This window comes from Manihot esculenta, chromosome 2 (assembly GCF_001659605.2).
Source record: "Manihot esculenta cultivar AM560-2 chromosome 2, M.esculenta_v8, whole genome shotgun sequence".
In the NCBI taxonomy this organism is placed as follows: domain Eukaryota; kingdom Viridiplantae; phylum Streptophyta; class Magnoliopsida; order Malpighiales; family Euphorbiaceae; genus Manihot; species Manihot esculenta.
The window spans coordinates 36,584,069-36,605,817 of NC_035162.2; the positions used below are offsets into that span (position 1 = coordinate 36,584,069).

At 31.6% G+C, this 21,749-nt stretch overlaps 1 protein-coding gene across 1 annotated transcript; it reads right to left on the minus strand.

Annotated features, from left to right (window-relative positions):
• Positions 1-1,784: 1,784 nt before the first annotated feature.
• LOC110609438 (biotin carboxylase 1, chloroplastic) lies at positions 1,785-21,438 on the minus strand. The gene is made up of 16 exons (XM_021749008.2): positions 21,205-21,438; positions 20,593-20,921; positions 18,747-18,888; positions 15,199-15,297; positions 14,947-15,003; positions 13,896-13,967; positions 11,786-11,875; positions 11,132-11,191; positions 6,961-7,146; positions 6,783-6,875; positions 6,620-6,701; positions 6,064-6,170; positions 3,497-3,572; positions 2,494-2,540; positions 2,334-2,396; positions 1,785-2,094 (listed from the first exon to the last, which is right to left on the minus strand). Exons 1-16 carry the CDS (start codon positions 21,253-21,255, stop codon positions 2,047-2,049), a joined length of 1,602 nt encoding a protein of 533 aa, XP_021604700.1. The 5' UTR covers positions 21,256-21,438; the 3' UTR covers positions 1,785-2,046.
• Between the last annotated feature and the right edge of the window lie 311 nt (positions 21,439-21,749).

Genomic DNA, 21,749 nt, shown 5'->3' on the forward strand with positions numbered 1-21,749 from the left:
CTAGTGGATGCTAATGCCAAGCCTAATTACAACTATTAAGGAGGCATATTGAGATAAAAAAAGAAAAGGGAAGCTGCATATTGGGGATTGTTTTGATTTACTACAAAAGTTGTTTGTTACTATTCATGATTTCTCAATAGGTGGCTACTCTAGTGTTAAAGCAACTTATCAAAGACAGTTATAGTATTTTTTCTAGCTCAGAATACTGAGCAGATGGAGAATTGAATTAGAAAGTGTGATGTATGTCAAAGATGCAAAGGAGAGCCAGTGCCATATCCAGGCTTGCTTCAGCCATTGGCAATCCCTACACAAGCTTGGACTCTCATTTCTGTGGACTTTATTGAACAATTTCCCTTATCTGAAGGCAAGAGTGTTATTTTGGTGGTAATAGATAGATTTATTAAATTTGTATATTTTATGTCTATGTCACATCCTTTTACTGATGAGAAAGTGGCCAAGATGTTCATGGATATAGTCTTTCAAGTTATATTGTTGCCTACCTCTATAGTTAGTGACATTGACAAGATTTTCCTTAGCAACTTTTGGCAACAATTATTCAAGACATTGGGAACAAAATTAAATATAAGTTTAGCCTACCACTCACAATTATTCAACTCAAATTAAAAGAATTAAATAATTACAAATATTAATAGAGTAAAATCTTAAAAATTAAATTATTTAGTACTAAAATGATACGGACTAAATTCAAGAACTTTGTTATAAATTATTTTTTTTAACTCTTATTTGTTATAAAGAGATTTTTTTTTTGAAATTCTAAATTTAAATACAAATAATTAAATTAAACAGAAGACATAATATAATTTAATGAAGAATGTAAAAAGTTGTACATGTCTGAGTGACTTTTCTGAAATAAAATTAAGTCAAGTAATTTTATTAAAATAAATTAAAATTGAGTAATAATAATAGAACGACTTTTAAAATTGATTGATTAATCATATAATATTTACTTATAAATTAAGCATAATTAATGGTAGACTGGTCAAATTTGAAAACATTATGTAATAGCGTATCACTTAATATATATTTTAATTACCTTTTAATTACATAATCTTTTTTTTTTTTGAACTGGAATTACATAATCTTTAAATACATGTAAATATGTAATAAATATTTAAATATATTATAAATATAGTAATACATTTGTAATTAAAAATGATAAAATGTGATAAAATAATTTAGTACTTTATAATTAAGATTATTAATAAAAGAAACAAAAAATAATAATAGTTATTAAACTGCCCATAATTATAATATCTATAAAATAATAATATAATATTTAAATTTTAAATTAATGCATATAAATGTATATATTTATTACAAAAAAATGTAATAAACTTAAAAAATCGTAGAAAAACATGTATATAAAATTAATTTTCAGTTCAGTTCTTGTACAGGATGGTTGCAGGATGATTCTAATTTAGTTTTTAATTTATGTGAATTAATTACATAAATCTCAAAATTAATTAAATTTATTTTCATGAGATGAAATTTATAGTAAAAAAATTTGGATGTGCTGGTCATCATTCCCATTAAGACACTTTAAAACTTACTAGAATAACAATGCTCAACTCTAAAAACTTGACTTTTTTTTTTTTTCAGTTCAATTTAAAATCATAATCTAAAGTGTACAAAATGCTCATTAACATAGCCACCATTCCACTCCCAGGTTTAGTCTGGTGATAAGTGCATTTAAGTAAATTTGAGAGTTCTCAGGTTTTATTCCCAATTCCCGGTTAGAAAAAAAAAAAAAAACACAGCCACCATTATCAGTAAAATTAGATTGTAACGCAAGTTCTAAGCTCCCAACAGACAACATATTCCATCCAAGTTCAGTATCAAACTCTATGACTTGTGTTGTGTTCATGATAAGGATTTTGTCAATTAATTTAATTAAGGGAACACATACAACATCAAAAATTTCATCAAGATTTCTCACATTCAATTCTTTCAAATGCTCACTGATGAAGCCTTTAGTGCCCTTTTCCCTCAAACTTGGCCTTCCAAATGCTTCTGAAATAAATATATCTATGCAGTTGCATTGGCCAATTCCTTCACCGGTACAATATTCTGCGGCTGTATGCAAAGAAAAGTGAAAAAAAAAAAAAAAAAAAATTAACATCTTCAGGAAGTAAAATGAACTTTCAAGAACATACTCTGATTCTACTTTAAAGACCAAGAACCAAAAATGATATAAAGATCACTTTAACGACTTTTTTGCAATGCCAGGCGAGGAAATGGGGTTCATGCTAAATGGAAAATGGCATGAAATTAGAAAACATTTTGGAAATCCACGATTCATATCACCCTCTTACCGCTGCTAGTTCCTGCTCATGCTTAGGAATGAAAGCAGTGTCAACCTTGCCATTTCTAAAGTCCTGTTGTGTGCAAGACATGCATGGAAAGATTAGAATACAGAACAAAGCCTTAAGCTCAACCCTAAAAGCTACGAATACAAATCATTGCTTTTCGTACCTCAATGTCAAGGATAAGTTTATGGTAATCGATGGTTGTAGGGACACCTGTATTGAGAAAGAGTAAGAGATTAACTGAATCAATACTAAAGGTATCAAGCGCAAATTGAATTTGACTTAGGTTCCACTCATTGCATGGAAAATATTTTCTGAGCAAAATACTTTCTCAGAAAATGAATCGATTTCTGTTTTTGATGCAATACTAAAATTAGTTGAAAATTATTTTCTGGTGATTGGAATACAATGTAAAAGTTAATTTTCTTACAAGATATAAAACTATGAAATGTGAAGACGTATTCAAAATTTGTATTTTTTTTTCCTATACATCGTATGATATGAGAACAAAATACACACCAAAGCAGTACATTGTGGTTGTTGACGGAGACTGGCAATTCACTTGCTGTGGTGGTAGGAAAACAGTCAACTAATGAGCATGTGCGTATATGGTTCCATTATAGGTTTGACTTCTCAACGAGTTTGTTAAAATCCAGAAAATGAAAAGATGATATCATTTTTCTCAAAAACAACTAAAGTTTTTTTTCCTTTGATGAGGAAAAAAGTGGTTTAGAAAAAAAAAAAAAAAAAGAAAAAAGAAAAAGAGTATGAAAAAACTTTCCATTGAGCAATTTTCTTAAGTGCCTCAAATCCAAGATACTGAAAAACTTTTAAAGGGTTTTCCATGAAAAGAATGAAGCCAAATTAATTATATAAATACAAGTGCAAAATGAGAAAGGGTCCACGTCATTGGTTGATGGATGGTAATTATCTATTAAATCATGGATGGAAAGCAGAAAGAGAAGGTGCATTTGTTATTTGAAAATCTTACTCTCCTATCCAAAGCCCCAAGAGCAGTGAAATTAACCATCCACCACTCCTATCCCCCAAATTCAAAACCTTGAACACGCTACTCTGCAAATGCTTTCAACATAGTAAATGCATTGCTACCACCCCAGCAGAGTAATGAGCCACTGGAAAGTGGAGCTTATCAAAACTTTTGCACTTACCTGTAATAATAGTGTCCTCCAGTGCTCTTTTCATGCGTTCAATTGCCTTTTCTCTAGTTGGGGCCCACACGATAAGCTGCAGGAAGCAGTCAAATTAGCAAGTAATTAGAATAATGTTAAAGCCAAATGTTTTTAATTTAGATGAGCACTCACACATGCATTATTGCATTATAGCTTTCATGAATAGGTTGCAAGTAGAGAACACCTATCAACAATGTCAAGGGACAGTGAAAGGATTTTAAACCACTGAATCATGTGTGCATCTAAATACTGGTGTCCTCAAAAAATGCAAGATCATAGTTGTCAAATCGAGATTCGAATCGAGAATCGAAATCTTCACTTCATAAATCGAGAATCGAATTGTAAGATTCACTAAGACTTCCAAAAATTAATTAAAAATAATATATGTTCTAAAAATTAAGTAAAATATATATTACAATGGCATATTTTGATAAATATAGAATTATTATTTATTTAATTAGAAATATTCTTCATAATAGAATAATATATATGAATTATGTTATATAGTTTTTTTTTTGCTATAAATTATGAACTTTGGAATTATCGACAATAGTTATCATTATGCATATACCGAAATTCTCATTTAAATTTGATCAAATAATTAAATAGTAAAAAGGATAGCATATTAGAATATTATAAATATAAACTGCCATAACTTAACAACTATAATTAGTTAAGTAAATTAACTGAAAAAAAAAAGACAAAAAGAAGGAGAGGGAAAAAAAATAGTTGGTGGAAGAAAAATAGTTAAGGGAAGGTTTTATATACACTTTCTTATAGCAAAAATGAATAAAATATTAAATTTTGAAAATATAAGGGCTAACAAACTCTTTTAAATAATTAATTGTATTGAGCGAAAAAATTTTTTGATTCACCTTATTCGCTATCAATTTTTTTAGTTACAATTCATATACCCTATTGATTTGAATCGCTAGGATGTAGAATCAAATAGAAAATCATAAGATTTGAATCAAGAATCATAAGATTTGAATCAAGAATCATAAGATTCAGATACATTTAAGATTGATCCAATAGATTCGAATTGTAAGATTCGGATCGAGAACCGTAAGATTCTGACAATAGTGTGCAAGATAGAAAATAAGTTTAATAGAATAGCTTAAGTGATGCAACAAACAATGAACTTGTTAATATTTATCAAGAGCCACAACTCATTCTAATACCTACAAAACAAGTGATACTTAGAGCAATCAACTCTCTACAACTGCATTATTTTAATTATGTATTAGATACTTTGTTTCCTATTTGGATGTCCAAAAAATCTTTAATTCTGACTTACTGCAAGATTTGCATAACCTTCAAGACTTAAAATAGATTATCTTTTACTAATTCATAAATTAATCTCGTGTCCCAGATTTTAGGTACTTTGGGTACAGTTGTAATCCCCCATCCTGTCCATGATGCTAGTAGGAACTATGATACAATCAGCCCAAATACTAGTAACATGGGTCTGGGTCCCGAGCCTCTGAATGTGTAATACAGAAGGAATGTGAGGAATAGGAGGCTGCAGAAGTTGGTTATAGAAGATTCCAGTAGTGGACAGCTGTAGAAAAGACAAATGGGTGTAAGGAGGCCGTTAGAGAGATTCTCGGAAGGAATATTATGCTAGGCTGTTATATAAATAACCTGACCCTGCTGTACTGAGGATATTCAGATCTTGGTTCTTGCAATTCAGCTGTGCGGGGCTAGCTTGAGCTAGTAGGAATTATTCCTTGTTAGTTTTCTTCTTTTAGAGAGTATTTGGTGTGAGATGGAGGTTTTATTTCTTTGGCTTCTGCCTCCCATATCAATACACTCAACCTATTTTCCCTCTATTTCTTTTAGTAATTCTGTTGTTCCTGACTCTACCAAATTACTAGAGCCGCAAACACAAAAAGCTCAAGCTATTAGGTAGAGATTCAAACCGGGGAAGGCCATGCAAAACCTTACGACCAATTAATAGGGGATCAGTCACATGCTCAGTTGCTCACCCAGTCATATACGAGTCAAACTAATGGCTGATAATTATATATATATATATAACACATAAGAACACCTGGCTCTAATAAAAAGCTGAAAAGCCAAGCCAAATATCACAGGGTGTTAGGGGGAAGGAGATAGACAGCAAAACACACACAAAACCTCATGCTCAGCCAATACTGGGCTAATCAACAAGAACATTGACACAATTTGTTCCACTAGTAAGAAGTTAGTGCTGGCAAGTGAACAATAAAGCAATGTTTCTATTTCACCCTCCACCACCAGTAAAACAAGTGTGCCTAATATCTGCAAGTACATTGGGTCAAAAAAAAAAAAAAGAAATGACAGGTGGGCAAACCAGACAAAGAAGTAGCTCAGATATCTCTGCATGATGAGTACATGCACACACATTCAATGCACATGCAAACCACAAATGAAATTCTAGAAGCTAGCAAAGATATTATTCCAGAAAGTGCACATGAGGCCTTGAGAACAATGATGAATGAATGGCTCATGTATGTATCTTGTTGCAGCAAAAAACTTCAACAGAAGCAAAAAGTTTGACAAACCTTTCCCAGTAGGGAATCATAGCTTGGAGGAACCACATAATCAGGATAAACATGGCTATCCATTCTGACAAACGGGCCTCCAGATGGCAAATATGCTGTTATTCTTCCTGTTTTTAGAAAATGAGAAGAGCATGAATATTTAGGAGAAACTGTATATCAACCTATTGTGTCCCATTTCCTTCATTTTCATTGTTTTGAAAGATTCCCATGCAAGTGAAAAAAAACGCATGGTTGATGAACATCTAAAAAATTCATTAAAAGCCACAGGTAAATTGTGATGAAGCTGATAGCAAACAGGTAAAATTAGAAAAAGCAACAAACATCATCACCGATAATTTGCATGCATTCCCATACAGAAGTGTACAATAGATGTCAAATTGAAAATGAAAAATTTCCATAGACTGTTGGGACTTGGGATATGACAAGTAAAACTAATCATAATGGTATAAGCAAAGCAAAGGAATATTTAACCCAAAAGGATTGCACTCAAGAGGAACAAATGGCAACAGTTAGGCATAAACATAAAAAGACCAAACAAGTAACATATTAGACATACCTGGCCCAGGTCGGAATCCCTTAAAAGCATCTTCCGCATTGATACGGCATTCAATTGAATGTCCTCTGAGCACAATATTTTCCTGGAGATCCATAACCCGTTAATGCATTGCAGTTAGGGACTAAATGCTTTTGAGTAAACTCTTTTATACCCTTTTAAATACCTGTGTATAACGGAGCTTTTCTCCCATGGCTACACGAATTTGTTCCTCAATCAAATCAACAGAGGAAATCATTTCAGTTACTGGATGTTCAACCTGCATTTTTCATTTCATCATCGTTTAGCATGACATCTGATGACCAGCCAGGTTCTTATAAACACTATAAAAACACATAATTAACCTGGATTCGAGTGTTCATTTCCATGAAGTAGAAGGAACCTCTTTCATCCAAAAGGAACTCAACTGTTCCAACACCAATATACCCTATAGATGCTGCTGCTGCAACAGCAGCATCACCCATAGCTTTCCGCAACTCAGCGGTCAATGCAGGAGAAGGGGCCTCTTCGAGCAGCTTTTGATTACGTCTCTGCATCAGCCATATTCAGCATAACTTGTTACATCCATATGCAGGGTTTTCTAAGAGAAGTAATATGAAATAATTATGGACAAAAAAAAATTACAAAAAGGATAAAGGGGAAAAAAGCTCATTCTCCAGCAAATTTGGTTGTAGATTCGTATTACAGTTAAGAAGTGGGAGAAATAAGCATACCAGCTATAAGAACAGTGATACGCCATCAAAAGGATACTAACTATCAGTGCGTTTCATATCTTAAATGGTAGGATAATGTTTTGTTCTTCCGATGTTCGTAACTTCATATCAGAAATTGCAGAATCAACCATTTTTCTTTTGTTCTTTGGCCATAAAAAAAGTAGAAATCCTGTGCATATATAGTAGTCCTAGAAAAATGCAATCACTGAAATTTTAAGGGTCAGCAACAGCTTCTGAACGTGATTTCAAGCTTAAATGTGCTTTATATTTTACTATAAAGTGTAACTAGAAGACATGAGCTCTTTTTATCTCAGTCATACTAGGCAGATTCAATTAGCAAAAGTAAAAATTCTCTTTAGCTGTTGCTTGATGTTGTCTAGTGTTTTCTGATTTGACCTTTATTGTTAATATAAATTTTTCATGATTTAGGCCTTCCTGGACAACTTAGATCCATGCAACACATAATATTCCGACTCTTTAGTGTAGTAAATTGATATACTAAACACTGGGAATAATTTATGGGGTCTCGAGTACTTTGGAAAATAACAAATTTCTTTTAAAACGTAGTTTCTGCAACATTTACCGCTATCATAATATCATCTTTTTTCTAAATTAATATTAAATATGGGAAAAAAATAAATAAAAATAGCCAAGGAGGACAAATGGTTGTTAGCCTAATAAATAAGTAATTATGTGATTTCCTAACAGGTCTCTAATTTAATAAATTTGGCTTAGTTTTCCTTTTGACCAAGAAAACAGTTTATGTTGACCAATTTACCTAAGCACCCTACATGTTAGAAATCCATAAAGCAAATGAAGCACCTAAAATGCCTCCTCATTTCACTTCTGCTGAAACTGTAACTTCAAATATGACTTATGGCATATAATAAAAGCAGTATTTCTTTTGTTTCCTTCTTCCATTTCATTCTCTTCCAACTCAAGCGATGTCATATTTATTTGCAGCATCCTGTCAATTTCCCATACAAGCACCACATATGTCTGAACTCTCAACTGCAACTATCATAATGCTTCACCAAAGCCAACTAAGAGGGTGTTTAGCTTATCTTACGAGCTCATCCACTTAACATTTTAAGTGGTTGGATGTTTGTTTAAATATACAAGTTACTAATAAGCAGCTGACACGTTTGGTAAAAATTAGCTTACATCATTATTAAAATGACTAGAGGGGTGAATTATTTTAAAAATAAATTATAATAACTATTTTTTACTATCATATTATCAAAATATATTTCAATCATATTGCAATAGAATTTAATTTAAATTAAAAAACAAATAATTTATAGACAAATATTTTAGTAAAATTAAAATTAGTGCAAATAATTAACGAAGAAAAATAAATATTTGGTGGAACTTTAAAATTAGATGAGGATACAGTAAAATACTTGGTCAAATCAATTTAAAATTACCCAACTTATAAACACCAAAACAAAAAGCTCTTCTCCTGCAGCTTTTTTCTTTTAATAAATTCCTCTAAGAAAAAAGGAAGAGAAGATGAAAAATCTGATATAAGACACACACACACACATACCAAAAAAAAAAAAAAATTAATTATGAATTTTGATTGCCACAAGTTATTCCAGCCAAAATCATAGATAAGTCTCTATTTGTAGCTCTAAGCAGCATGGCCTTTGCAGAAAGTCAACCAGAATTTTAAAAAAAAAAGAGAGAAAAAGAAAAAGAAAAAGAATTAATAATAAACAATTAAAACCATCAAAGCAAACTAATTAGAACAACTAATAAATCAACTCCCAATACATAAAAAAAGAAAAAAAAAAAAACAAGTTGAGAAAGGCTGTAATCAGAAGCTAAGTATTAAAATAGAGACAAGGATATCTTTGAGAAGAAATGGTGTGGACAAAAAAAAACCACCTTATGAGTAACTGATAAATGCAAACTAATTGGAACAACCATGAAATCACTCCCAATACATATTAAAAAAAAAAAAAAAAAGCAAGACGAGAAAGGCTGTAATCAAAAGCTAAGTAATAAACTAGAGATAAGGATGTCTTTGAGAAGAAAATGGTTTGAAAGAAATTTAAGGGGGATAACTCATGAGGTATGATGTGTGGGGGCATTAGCAAAGTATGAAGTAGGGTATGTTTATGATGGTAGTATAAATGACATTGAGTAGGATAGGTAATCTTAGAAAAATAATGAGGGTAAAAAAAGAGTAATAAATTAAAGACCTATTGGAAAAAAATCCAAACCTTCTGGTAAAATCACGTTTATATCCTCACTTTTTTAATTTTGGACAATTAAACCATAACTTTGATATTAGTCACGATTTTAGCTATAAGCTAAAATCAATTTTGACCAAAACTCAATTTGACCACCTGTCATCCTACATGGCCTTCTTTATTATTTTTTTTATTTTATATTTTTGATCTATTAAATAAAATAATTCAAATGTTTTCACAAAATCATGTTTATATCCCAACCTTTCGATTATTGGCCAAAATAATCCAAATCTTTTAATGAAATCACATTTATATTCCAATCTTTAAATTTTAGATAGTGCGAATATAGCTATCAAGACACTCAAAATATCAACAGTTACATCCTTGGCCGAGACACTGGAGAGGATAAAAAGCTAAATTGATCAGACTTTCTGTGCAACTCCGACTGCAAGGAAAGGATAGAACCTAAGCAAATAGAATGACAACAAAGAGAGGAGTAACGGGCAAGAGAGGCTAATTTGGAGAAGAAGATAGTTAAGAGGAGATAGAAGAGGGCATAGTAGAGCTTATCCGAAGCCAATCATGAATCCTTAGATAAGCCAAGTAGGATTACAAGTTTTGAATATAAGTGAGATTTTATATTTGATTGCTGAAAAAGTGAAGGAAAATCAAATTTTGATGAATTATGAATTTCAATTCATTTACGGATTTCAATTCGGGTATTTTGGAGGTTTTAACTAAGGTTTAACTATGTTTTAATCGTAAGCAATATCAAAGTTGTGGTTTACTTGTCCAAGATTAAAGGTTGGGATATAAATGTGATTTTGCGGATTATTTTATTCAACAGGACCAAAATATAGTTAATTATAAAAAAAATAAAAAAAAAAAAGCCAAGTAGGAAGGCATCTTGCAAATTTGGATTTTGGTCAAAATTAATTTAAGATCTTGGTTAAAATCGTGACCAATGTCCAAATTATGGTTTAATTGTCCAAAATTGAAAAGTTATGATATAAATTTGAATTCTTGAAAAGGTTTGAACTATTTTGTCCAATAAGCCTAAATTAAAATAAATAAAACTCTTTGATGAATTTACCTAAAACATGTTTTCGCCATCAATAGTTTAGGCCAGTTTTGTCAAACAAGGGGCAAGGGGAGGGGGGGGGGGAGGTTTAAAACATTTCAATGGAAGTCCAGCAAGAGAAGATACTTTCGTCATTTAGTGGATATAAAATAAGCTATTCATCATAAATTTGAAGCAGGAAGTTTTCTCAAATTTTCTCCATGTATCATCTACAAGACATTTAATAAAGTTTAATATTTAATAACTTTACTCTTTTTCAATTATTTCTATTAGATTTTTTTCTTTTACCATTGAAATTTTCTTTTGATATAATAAACCAACATTTTTCTCACCGAATTTTGTTATCTAAAAAACTTAATTTACATAACAATTAAAGAATTATGAAAAATTTCCAAATATAATGCTAGTTAAAAGCTTATAGTTCTCTGTTAAAACACAGAGTTAGAGCTTAATTTTATAACTGCTGAATTCTAATGCATTCCAGCCTTGCAGGAGCAGGCAAAATGTTAATGCTTAATGGTACCTGGATGCTGCAGTCACGCTCACCAAAGTGGACAACATTTCCATATTTATCAGCCAGAACCTGCAAAATCACAAAGAATCAAAATGATAAAAATAGATGAGCAGTTTAGGATTGAGCATAATATCAAATTGCCTCTAGTTTTTCCTATGTTGCTATCACATGTAGCTGTATCAGATATAGGTTATTAACTTATTATACAGATAGGACGACTTGTTTAATGTCAAAACTCCCATTCAAGGACAAGAAAACAGCCAAAAGATTCATTGCAGAAAATATGTGCATATATTTCTGTTATCGTTAATAGTTTGTCTTTATTATTCAGCTTATGTCATAGGGCCATCCTATTTGCCATAAACACGGTCCAGCTTAAATGAAACAGGTGGACTCTCAACAACATAGTCCACTACCTTCAAAGGATATCAACAATTAGTTAGCAGTTAGAACAGATATCGTGGAGTGGGCTTTTTGGTTGATGATTGACAATTCTAGACAGATTACAGAAAAATTGATGCTGCTATCCTCTCTCCCTCTATATATATATATACACACATACACACTCCAGGTTTAGGTTATGCCCATTTTCAGATCAGAGCATAATGATTTTCCATAATAAGTTTTGGGCACCAATCTTAAGTAAAAGAGAAAAAATATAACCTGGAACTCAATATGCCGTGGATTTTGAATGTACTTCTCCAAATAAACTCCATCATTTCCAAATGCTGCAGCTGCCTCGCTCTTAGCTTGCTATTAAAGGGGAAAAAAAATTAACAGCAAAGTTTACTTCAATAAATCATAACTTTATTTTGCAAAAATATTTGTTAAAGTTGACCATTATAATTCTGCAAAAGATGAAATATATGTGATCCACATATATAATGTTTATCATCACAGGACTAAACCACAATTATGCTAAAAATTGTGTCAAGCACATCACATTTGATGGCTATATCAAATCCATTTATAATGTGAGGACTCTATTTGATTTTTTTGGTCTCTAAGAATATCTATAAGGAATTATTAGTAGAAAACTGAACTGCAGAGCAATAACATTGAACTGATGAAACAGGAGCAAGAATAATTGATTGACGCCTCTTTGGATGTGTTCTCAAAAGTCAAAACCTCTATACTGCCTGACTAGGTTTTTGAAGAGAGAAAAGGGAAAGGAAAAAAATCAAAAAATGCTCAAAACCTTTATTTAGAGGCTTGTATTTAATCACTATAATTACCCATAAGTAAGACCATTAATGAAACAAAAAAAATAGAAGCTAAATAATCTTTCTCCATGCTATAGTAAAATGTTACAAATTACATCACCTAGTATTCATGTCACATATAGATGAATATAGAAAGCCCTGACTCGAATGAAAAATGGCAAGAAGATATGTGCATTGAATTCATGTCTTGCTAATAGTAGGAATAGAAGCAAATTTTCCTTTACTTCTCATTCATTTTAGCCATTTTAGAATTCACATTAAAGTTGTCCAGTATATAAACCAACTGTGGAAAAGTTCCAGCAAGCACCCAGAAACACTAAGATTATTGGACTCGGTATGTCACTAAATGTACTCACACCTAAATTATCAGAACACTTTCTTTCTGAAGTACTAATTTCAGAAATCCAGCATCTTGAAAAGTGTGTCATAAGCATAAACAGCAATTGACAAAAGGCTTTAAGTTACTTATCAAAAGAAATGGACAAAGGCTTAATACAAGACAAAAGTTTTGTCCAAAGCTTTTCTGTTTCAGGTATCATTAATGTCATAAATAAAATAAATTATAATGTTCTGTACCAGAATTACTATACTGGGCCCGTACACCATCCCAAAGTGCCTGACTGACTGTTGCAGTCTAGATGCCAAGGACATTATTAAAAGGCCCCAAATTTTCTTCTTTTTTTTTGGTCTATTTTAAATTTATCAGAAGTTTCTCTATGTCTGTCATAACATGCATGCCATGAGATAACAACAATCAATTTGGGATGAGGGAATAGAACTTAAACAACATGATATTGTCCAGCAAAGCTCACAAGATAAAAACCAAATGCAAGATCAGCTATGGTGATTGAAATAATATGTTTCTTTGATGACATAACTCTACTTGGTTGGGAGGATGGACAAGTAATGGAAGGATACTGGGGAAAACAAGGAGAAATAGAAACAGAAGAAACCTAAATAAAGTTTTTCTCTTTTTCTTTTTCTTTTTCTTTTTCGTTTTCTTTTGTTTTTTTGGGTCTTCTAGTTTACCAAAAATCCAAAATCCTAGGAGCATTTACCAGACATGAGGGGAAAATTTTAAAAATGGCATAGTTGGTCACTTGTTTAGTTTTTCTTCCCAGTATTTCCAATTTGGAAGGACAGAATTTAACCAGTGAAAGTTTAAGGATAGAAGCTACTTATTCTTTCCCCACACCCCATTCAACTGAAACGAAGATAGGATTACATAATCTCCTTGTTTTTACATAGAGGTACACACTATATTAGGTTTCATCGCAGGCAAAATAAGTGGTTGGGACAAGCTACAGTTTCTAATGTTGAAAAAGATGAAACAGACATGCTATTTGATGACGCTAATATCCACATCAACAGAAAGTCAAAGGTGCTTGCACCTTGTGCCTTCCATGGGAAACTCAATACTACCAAATCGGAAATTGGGCATCATCACTGTTCTTTGAGGTGTCAAAGGAATATTCACAAAGAACTAAAAGAAAAAAGAAAAAACTAAAATAGGTTTAATTAATAAAGAAACGATAATAAGATAGCAGTACCTGTAACAACTTCACAAACTCATCAGGTTCTTTAGCAAGGCGCATTCCACGTCCTCCACCACCTGCTGTTGCCTAAAAAATGTAGAGAAGTTGTCAGATCATAGCTTCAACACATCATTTAATTTATAATGGTAGGAATAAGGAAGAAACCCTAGAATCTCACAACAGCTTGCAGTCAAAAGAATGTTATTAGGAAGAATGTGACGTTTAGGTTTTTAGCAGTCCTTTTTAACCAGAGGATGTCCACAACTGATGTGCATCTGTGCATGTCCCCAAAATTTCAAAGAACAATGGGGAAAAAGTTAATAATGCAGATATCATCACGGAAGCTGAATTATTCATACAGATGGAAAACCTTAGAGCCTGAATGGTTTCAAAATGTATTCCTTGACAAACAATGTCCACTTTAACATTGGGAACATCTTGCCTTCTACAAATGCACAAAAACTATAGGAGTAAGTATAAATTTGGCCCCTGAAATTTTTTACCTTTCACAATTTAATCTCCAAATTTTTAAATTTTAAAAGCTAAGCCCTCAAACTCCAGAAATCAAGGCAATTTGTACCTTTCTTTTAGGAATTCATTAAATTTTCATAGGCAGACAAACAGAATCGGTGTATATTTCACAGGATCCTATCCGAAACTTACTACACAAATTGACCTCTCTTTTCATGTTTGAGGGCTTGATTGATGTGAAAGTTTGAAGTCTAGGAACTACATTGTAAAAAGAAATGGAAAGTTACGACCTAAATGTACACTTCCTCCTAAATTGCACAAACAGATATCCTTTCAGTAGGTTGATGATTTACAAACAAATATAAGCAATTTCTACTGAAAACTATTGGAAGCTGTAATCTCTTGTTACATAACTTAAGTTCTCTAAAAGTAGGCACATATATTTCAAGTTAGAAGGAAGGTAATACTGCTGAACATATCCTAGCTGCAATTTGTAGAACAGGTAGACTTAGACGTACACACAGTTCCATAAAGCCACAAAAGGGAATCTGAATCTGCTGACACAACTATTGGATAGCTAAAAAGGAAATTTTACCTTGATCATCACAGGATATCCAATCTCATTAGCAAGCTTCACTGCTTCCTCTGTACTCTGAAATAATTATCAATATTTTAAAAAGAGAAAATTATAGTCATATAATAGCAAAATAAACCTTGTTAATATTCAAAAATACCAAAAAGAGGGTATAATAATAATAATAATAATAATGACCAACTAAAACATGAAATGTTTTAACCTCCAGCTGCATCTAATCACAGTAACCAAATATTGGCCAAAACTTGTTACCTGTAGCAACCCCTGACTCCCTGGTACCGTTGGAACACCTGCATTCTTCATTGTTTCTCTGGCAGTTGATTTGTCACCCATGACTCGGATACTGTCAGGCTGCCAAATTGTACATTCACAACTTTACCATTTATTTAAGAAATAATTGAATATATGTATTCTAGTAAAGATTTTCAAAGACTTCCAATTCTTACTATATAATGTCCAAAAAAGCAATAATCTTTGTGTTTTAAAAATGAAGGATATGAAATTCTCAAAGATCTATTTTATAAATAGGATTGATATTTTCAGAATTTCTATAAAGATTAAAGAAAATCCAAATATTACGATACAAAAAAAGGAGAATCTTTAATACTTCATCATTTATATTACTGATATTATAAGCATTTAGTTTGTATTACAATAAATTATCCAAAACTCATTTTGACTAATGCTAACAATATGCTTGAAACTATCTGAACCAATATAAAATTCTATAGATATATATAATTTAGGATTTCACAAAACTATACCGAACAAATATCATAGTTCATCAATCTAAATTGTGGTTGTAATTAATTTATTAGAGTTTGAAATTTTGACAGAAAAGAATACACATAAGAGGGGGGGGAATCAAGCAGGTATTAGTAAAATTTCATGCAATATATATATACACCATACCACACAAACACACAAGTATATAAATACATGGGGTTGTTAAAATATTTACAATTATCATTAAAAACTTGCTTTACTTTTCATAATTAACATAAATATTCATGTGTTAAATCCAGCAAATATCAAATGGAAAATGTGTAACAAAATGGCAACTAAGGAAATAAATTTAGTGAAATCAAAGAATAATGAGACGAAGGTTTTGTATATGACAAAAGAAAATCTTTGCCTAGTTAGTTTATGAACTTGAATGCACAATGTAGCCTTTGCCTTCATTGTTTATAAACCTCCGCATGTTGAATCAGATAGTCTTCCCAATGTTGTTCATGAGGCAAATATCTGTTAGTTCAGATCATCTTGAATTTGAAATTGAATCAAACCAAACCAAAACTTTTTTAAAGGAGAACCAAGCCCGAGCAAACTAAAACAAAACTGTAATAATTTGGTTCACTTCAATATAGTAAAAAAAAAGGTATATTATATGTTATATTTGTATAAAAACATAGTTATTAAAGGCGCACCTCAGGCTCTAGGTGCACGAGACTTAGAGGTCAGCGCCTTGATACTCCCCAGGCGGGCGATGATTCAAAGGCGCACTTAGGCACGACTTGCGCCTAGGCTCGCCTTGGCAATCCAAGCACCCTATTCAAAGATGGCTGGCTATTCATGCTTTTCTTTAATATTAAAAATTAATTTTAATTTATTTTTAATGCGATAAAAATTTTTAGGTATTTTGAATTACTATTATAACAAAAAATTCATTGTTGATGCTATTATAGTATCAAAGAGAATTACATACTATTGTACAATATTAAATTTATATAATTTTTTACTGCCATTAAATTAATAATTAGATTATTTATAAATATAAAGATAAATCACAATTAAATAAATATAATTTGTAATTACAAATTTTATTATATCATCAAAGTTGAAAATTCTATAATTATGAAAGTAGATAAACTTAAATAATTATCTTGTATTTCTTTAATTTTAATAATTATTTATTTATTACTGTTGCGCCTTGCTTCGGTCAGGCGCGCGTCTAGGCCTTGCGCCTTGCGCCTAGGCTCCGGGACCCTTTGACACCTTGGTGTGCCTGGAGCCTTAAACAACTATGCATAAAAATATATAAATATACATAATTTGGTTAGTTTATTTATCAATAACCTAGAAAGAATAACCAAACCCATAGAAAACCAAAACTGAAGAAAGAAATTTGAAAAACATCTTCAGTTCAGTTTCTATTTGAACCAAATAGAGCTTATCCCTAAAGGTTTTTTTCCCTTTGTAGGATTTGTTTGGCATAGCTCTTACTTTAACTTTTATGCATAAGAAGAAGAGAAGTAAAAGGCAAAGCTTTCAATTTAGCGTTTGAGAAGTATAACATGAAAGAGCTTTTTATTTCAAAGAGTTTTTATGACTATTTGGATTGAATATACCTAAAGCTAATATAATATGGATAATGACTATTACATTAAATTAGATATTAAAATAAATTAAAATATCTCATCACTTAATAAAATATCTCCTAATTATTTTAATGATATTTTTAATAAAAAAATACAGCAGATTAAAAATTAAATATCACAAATAAATATAATAAATCCAACAATATTAAAAATTATGCTATGTTCTAATTTAATAAGACCTTGGTGTCTTTAATATAATATTAATACCATAAAATAAAACTTTTTAAATAAAAATAAAATAGTTATAATTATAAATTACATAAACTTTATCTACGCATAACTTTTATAAAATTACAATCTATCTTTTAGATAAGGAAAACAATGATAGATGAAAGACAATATGAAAGGTTGCTATATCTTGTTTAAGATATAAATGGCATTTTTTATTTTCAATGTACAACTATTTGGATAAACTTGGAATTTTAAAAGTTCCATTAAAAGGGTGTAAGAGCTTCCCGTGTTTTTCTTAAAAGAGCTTTTATCAGAAGTCAAGATGAGGTGGCTTCTTCCAAAAGAGCTTCTATTAAATAGAAACTCTTTTGTAATTTTATCCAAACACTCTAAAAGTGGCTTATTAATTTAAAAAGCCACTTTTAACTTTTTAAAAGCCCTGCCAAATGGGGTCGTAGTCAATCTAGAGGGCCAGTACATTTACCAACTCTGAAGACATGCTGAAAAATGCAACCAACAAAAAATTTAACCAGTTTGAGATTTGAGAGTAAAGAACCACGTGCCAGATAGAAAGAAAAAAAAATTAAAATCCTCAATTGCAAAGTACATGAACTGGTGTTGAAACTAAAGAATATTTATATTCCACGAAAACATCAATGAAGAAGTTCAATCAAAACAAAAACCAACACCCCAATACAATGTCTAGACATACATATTTAGCTTCCTACACTCCTTAGTACATATTTTTACTCGTAAAAAATGCAACTTATGGGGTTTTTGGGATAGGTGTGCATTTAAAATAAAGGGTTATTTGAATTGACATTGTGTGACTTGTGATTTTTCACTTGAAATAAGAATAAAAATCTACTTTCAATTTGAATGCACAAGTCCAAATAGACCCCAAGAGAATTCCTAATCTGTGACACAGAAGATGGATCATATTATACCTATCTGCTTAAATCTCAAGCCATATGATTTATCGGTCACTATCAACTATAACGCATTCCAATAGCATATTGCATTTGTGTCAACTTTGGTCCATCCAGACCACATCCAATGGCATATTGCATTTGTACCAACTTTGGTCCATCCAAACCATATCTATGGATGGATATCTCCTAGATTAGTTTGGCTTTTAGTATCTGTTTCAAGTTACACATAAAAAAAATCTTCGACAAAGGCTAGCTAGGCTCAGGAGAATAAAAGGAAAAATTTTGACATTCTAACACAAAATTCTTGATTTATACTTACATTAGGCCCAATAAAGTTGATCCCATGTTCTCTACACATTTCAACAAATACTGCATTCTCAGCAAGGAAACCATAACCAGGGTGCAACATTGTACATCCACGGCTTATAGCAGCCGATAAAACATTTGGAATCAACAAGTACCTATTGAAATGCAATTCAAAGTCAAACATAGATATGTTTCCTGTTCAAGCACCATATTGCTTTTCCCATCCAAATATATAATGTAAAACACAACGAAATATGTGAAGAGAAAGAGAGTGCTTTAAGCAAAGGAGAAAAGGATATAAATGGCAATTTGTGAAGAGGCTATGGGAATTTAATATTAGAAAACTACCACTATTGGATATATATGAAGGCAATGTTTAATGAACAAGACATGAAGTGTAGTTTAAGAGAACCAAAAATATCTACAGTATTTTTTTTTCTAGAATAGGGAATAACTTAAATTTCGCTAAAGAAATGTGATAAAGACTAAGGAAACAAGAAGGATCAATAGAGTTTGTCATTTTCCTTGATATCTATTATCCATAAGCAACTCACATTGTCAATTTTTTTTCTTTACTTACATGCCAAAATATGCAACTCACCTAAGCCTTAATCCTATCTAAGTGGGGCAGCTATATGGATCTTCCTCCATTCTGCTTAATTTAAAGGTCTATTGATGCTAAATCCTTTCTAACCAATTCATCCCATATCGAGTCTACCTCTCATCTTTTCACTTTCCTTACCTAGACATCCATGTAAGTCACACTGCAGAACTCTGGGGGAACACAATGGATCACATGTTAATACATTTGCAAATCAATGTGGTTGTATTATAGTGACTCAGCTTATATGCTATAAGAACCAAATTTATGTGCAAAATAACAACTTTTTAGTGGGCAATGTTTGAATTAGATTTGAAAGTATAGAAGATGAGATTAAAATCAAACAATTTCAAGAATGAACAAATTAAAAGTGGGCGCATATTTAAGAGTTTTGGTATGTATTTGCAACCAGGTAAAGTATGGAAAATCTGACCAACAGCTAAACTACCACCACTATTGTAGTTTGGAGATAATCCAAGTTCATAAATGGCATACACAAATGTAACTACTCTTATTACTATCCATCATCTTATCGTCATATAAGTTTTTTCTTATCTAGCATTTTATTCAGTGTACCCAATTTTTATAGGCATTATAAACTACTGAGTTTCTTTGAAATTTCTAGGCATTCTCCTTTCTATTCCCATCAATTAAAACTTAACCATCTATAATGAGTAATTAATTCCAAGTAGATAAAATGTAAATTATATTAGCAATTCAAACGGGGAAAGAAATATGTGGTAAACACATAGAAAGGTTATCACCAAGATATCATAACAAGCTGACAAAGACAACTGAACATTGTTTCTAAAATGCCACATGCAATGAAGCTCAATCAGGCGTAATCAAGATTATGGAACCACACATCTTAGTGCTTAAGGAGGCTCATTTCCAATTGTTTTCCGTCCATACTTCTTTATCTCTTTTCACAACCTAAGTTATTCAAGATATCACACTTCGTTTCCCTATTGCAACAGATTAAAAGCTCCAACCTGGCATCTCACCCAAGCATGCACTACTCAACTACCTGAGAAAAAACTTGGTGGCAATTTATGACTTCATCATAAGAAAATTATTAAATAAGGGTTAATAAAACATGTGAAAAATACTTGAGATATAAATAAACATTGCTGCTGATACTGAAAAGACAATACTGGAGATATAGATAAATATTAATGCTGATGCTGAAAAGACAACCAAGATCACAAAAATAGAAGAGCTTCATGGAAGTAGTTGCAAAGAGAATTGCTAAACTTACGACTGACTGCTTGGTGCTTCACCTATGCAAACTGATTCATCAGCCAATTTCACATGAAGTGCATCCTTGTCTATGGTTGAGTAAACAGCAACACAAGGTATACCCATCTCGTGTGCAGTTCGGATAACACGAACAGCAATTTCTCCTCTATTTGCAATCAAAATTTTATCAGCACGGCATGTTGCCCCAAGAGCACCTGCACCATTTTTTTTAGCTTTACGGCTAACTTGGGCAGCTCGAACTCTTTGTCTTGGAAAATTTATCCTACTTCCGACCATAAAGCTACATTGGGAACTCCCAATTCCTCCAGTTCTCCCCATGAATAAGCCCTTCCATTGAATAAACAACTCAGCATTTGTAATACAGATACTAAATACAGATGGGATATGCTTCAATCACACACAAGTTGAACCAACAATCAATTTCATTGCAATCCCAAAATGCATCCAAACAAAAATAAGCAACACTTTACTTTCAAGAAATGGAGTTCAATAAACAGTTCCAAGTATACTCATTAGCGAGCAAAACATGATAAAGGCTCTTAACAAGCTAAACAAGAACCCAAAAACCATATTGAAGGAAAACCCAGAAAGCAAAAAGGAGGGAACTTACAGGAGTTGTTGAAGTAACAACAGATTTGCACACTGGCAATGTGGCCTCCATTGTTGAAATCCAAATAGCCTAAAACCCAGATCTCAAGGAGAGGAGAGAGAGAGAGAGAGTAGAGAAGAAGAGGGAAGAATTGGGTTTTATTAAGGTTTAAAAGGGGTAAGGGTCGATAGAAACGAGGAGTGTGAGATTGAATGCTCCGCCTGATTTGGTTGGCAAACTTACCTGCTTCTGCTCGACTTTATCTCCGGTTCTCTCTTTGCAGTTCTGTTCCTATTTTCTAATCACATCATGCCACGTCCTTCCACTTAATAATTTTTCATCTCTTTTTGCCCAGTTGGTTGAAAACCACTATATTTTATATTTTAATCTAAATAATTAAATTTTTAGATAAATTGACACTGTATTTATATTTGATTGCAATTTTATCTAATTATTAAATATTAAATATGAAAATTCAGATGACATATGCTAAAATGTAAAATTTTATCACTTTTGAAATATAAATTAATTTTATATATAAAAATAATATTAATTTATATTTAACC

Coding starts and splice junctions, on each gene's coding strand:
- LOC110609438 (XM_021749008.2), bottom strand. CDS start 21,255: ATGGAGGCCACATTGCCAGTGTGCAAATCTGTTGTTACTTCAACAACT. Junction 15,298..18,746: donor TCAACTTTATTGGGCCTAAT/GTAAGTATAAAT, acceptor ACAATTTGGCAG/CCTGACAGTATCCGAGTCAT. Junction 11,876..13,895: donor AGTTTGTGAAGTTGTTACAG/GTACTGCTATCT, acceptor CCCCTTTAATAG/CAAGCTAAGAGCGAGGCAGC.